This window comes from Anastrepha obliqua, chromosome 6 (genome assembly GCF_027943255.1).
Source record: "Anastrepha obliqua isolate idAnaObli1 chromosome 6, idAnaObli1_1.0, whole genome shotgun sequence".
Lineage (NCBI taxonomy): Eukaryota > Metazoa > Arthropoda > Insecta > Diptera > Tephritidae > Anastrepha > Anastrepha obliqua.
Window position 1 is genome coordinate 70,268,293 of NC_072897.1, and position 2,310 is coordinate 70,270,602.

The window sequence follows — 2,310 nt, forward strand, 5'->3', positions numbered from 1 at the left end:
GAGGAAATCCGTATGCGACGTTTACTGAGGTTGCAAAACATTATGACAGTAATGCGCATGGGAAATTCTATATTACATTTTATAATAGGTAATAAGAGGACAAAACGTTAATGTACACATGCCTTTTTCTGTAAAATGAGTCCCTAATTAATAATATTTACCAAAAATTTTATTAGAATTATGTTTACAGACCTGTTTTCTTTGCCGGCATACATTTCATTCAGTTTTTATTTTGATGTTTCTCTTTACATTCGCAATAATAATTATCGATAACACAAAAAACACAGGGCTCGAATCATAACATTCGTGCACCGATCAACAACCATACGAAAGAAAATTACGCGACACGTCAATCGTATAAGCTGAATCGCATTGAAATAAACGAATGCAGACGGGTCGTAGTTTATTTTCAATTCACAATAATTTACGAGTTCCACATTGCTTTGGATCGTATTTTTAGGTCACAATAGATGTGGAACTGTCAAAACTGCTGAAGAACTATAAAATTGCAAATGAAATACAAATATAATATAACAAATAAAATATAACCATGGATCCGACTTTTTTTTTATATGTGAGTTCCAGTGAAAGTGATGGAGAAGAGTGCTGAGGCAGAGGCAGCTTAGAGAAAAGCGCAATCCTTTGGCACTCCCAAACATAGCGTAAGTATGTAAATAGTTAATTATCCTAGCTCAATTAGGAACTTTTCGTTGCAGGTTCCTTAAACGATTCCGTCTGACCAAAGAGGCCTTCGAATTTGTTGTACAGGAAATAAATTTAACAAAATCAGACACCAAAGCGGTGCCTCCAGTGCTACAATTGGCAGCACCACTTTCACTTTTGGCTAGCGGTGGGTACCAACACAATGTTGGCAGCGACTATTTGATAGGTATGGGCCAGAGCACTGTTTCGAAGATAACATCCCACGTACTGAAAGAAATGGAAAGGATGTTATGCCCGCAGTTAATACGATTTGCGCCAGAAGATTCACTTAGCTGCAAGGAGTGGTACGTGGAGCAGTACAAAATACCTGGAGGTAAATACAGACAACTTAAATTATATTTTTATTAATTATAGTAAAGTTTTAGTTATAGGGTGCGTTGATGGCACTCACATCGGCTTGCAAAAGCCTACAGCAAACGAGCACATGTTCTTGAATAGGAAAAGCATCAACGCAATGGTAGTAAGTAGCTATTACAATATATTGCTTGAATAAATGTGATATTTGTTACAATCTTTTTACCAGGTATGTGACCACACCTACAAAATTTTGGCAATCAATTGCCAATACGGTGGTGCAGCTCACGACTCCTTCATTTGGAAACATTCAGACCAGAGAAGAGTTTTGGAAGAAGGATTTCAGGACAATAGGCAGGATAACTCATGTCTTTTAGGTATGTTCCCAATCCTTCAAATCTTCGCAACGTGTATTCCACTGATTTTTTACTTTGTAACAGGGGATTCTGGCTACCCCTTTGAACCATGGTGCATAACCCCTTATAGAAACGCTTTCGATGGTTCAAGTGAAGCAATTTTCAATGACATTCACTCCAAGGCAAGATGCATTATTGAAAGAAGCATTGGAATTCTAAAAGGGCGCTGGAGAATTTTAGGATATGGCAAGAGAGCACGATACTATCCTACAAAAGTGGCAAGATTTGCTAACGTATGTGCTGCATTACACAACGTCTGCATTAAATTTAAAATTAACAATCCTCAGAATTATGACTCTGACCATTCACTTGAAATCGACGCCGGTGAAGCAAATCATCTCACTACAATAGGCCAAACAATTAGAGACCAAATAAGATATTCCTTACTAAATTTTTCTCGAAATTAAAAATATATGTACACATACATATGCCTTTGTACTATACTTAAAGTGAAATATAAACATATGCAAATTAATTTTTTATTTATTTTTATCACATACTTAATTCATCACATAAAAATGTTCGTCAGTCGTAAATACTTAAATACTAAAGAATACAAAAGTAAATCACATAAAATCCAAAACCTTATAAAATAAAAAAAAACTCCAATGAATACTTAAAACTAAAATATAAAATAACAGGTACTTATTTCCCTAATCTGTCGCGTAGGGCTTCTAGTTGCAGTCTTTTAATTTCAAGGTCAATCTCGCGCGTTGCTTGCTGGATGCGATGTTTCTCCTCTTTTATTGCCAGCATTCTCTCTTGCGCTAGCACCAGTCTGTCCAATTTTGAGTCCAAACACCTTTGGAATTCATGCATAAATTTAAAATTTTCTTGGAGCAACGCCAGCTTCTCGTCACTTGCACTCTTTTTCCCC

At 36.1% G+C, this 2,310-nt stretch overlaps 1 protein-coding gene across 1 annotated transcript; it reads left to right on the forward strand.

Annotated features, from left to right (window-relative positions):
* Positions 1 to 912: 912 nt before the first annotated feature.
* LOC129250870 (putative nuclease HARBI1) lies at positions 913 to 1,859 on the forward strand. The gene is made up of 4 exons (XM_054890480.1): positions 913 to 1,036; positions 1,089 to 1,183; positions 1,247 to 1,394; positions 1,458 to 1,859. Exons 1-4 carry the CDS (start codon positions 940 to 942, stop codon positions 1,838 to 1,840), a joined length of 723 nt encoding a protein of 240 aa, XP_054746455.1. The 5' UTR covers positions 913 to 939; the 3' UTR covers positions 1,841 to 1,859.
* The last annotated feature ends 451 nt before the right edge of the window (positions 1,860 to 2,310 follow it).

What these genes read in the sequence shown, in the direction of transcription:
- LOC129250870 (XM_054890480.1), top strand. Translation starts at nt 940, where the DNA reads ATGGAAAGGATGTTATGCCCGCAGTTAATACGATTTGCGCCAGAAGAT. An exon ending in GCAGTACAAAATACCTGGAG is followed by an intron (nt 1,037 to 1,088) that starts GTAAATACAGAC and finishes GTAAAGTTTTAG; the next exon opens with TTATAGGGTGCGTTGATGGC. An exon ending in AAAGCATCAACGCAATGGTA is followed by an intron (nt 1,184 to 1,246) that starts GTAAGTAGCTAT and finishes TCTTTTTACCAG; the next exon opens with GTATGTGACCACACCTACAA.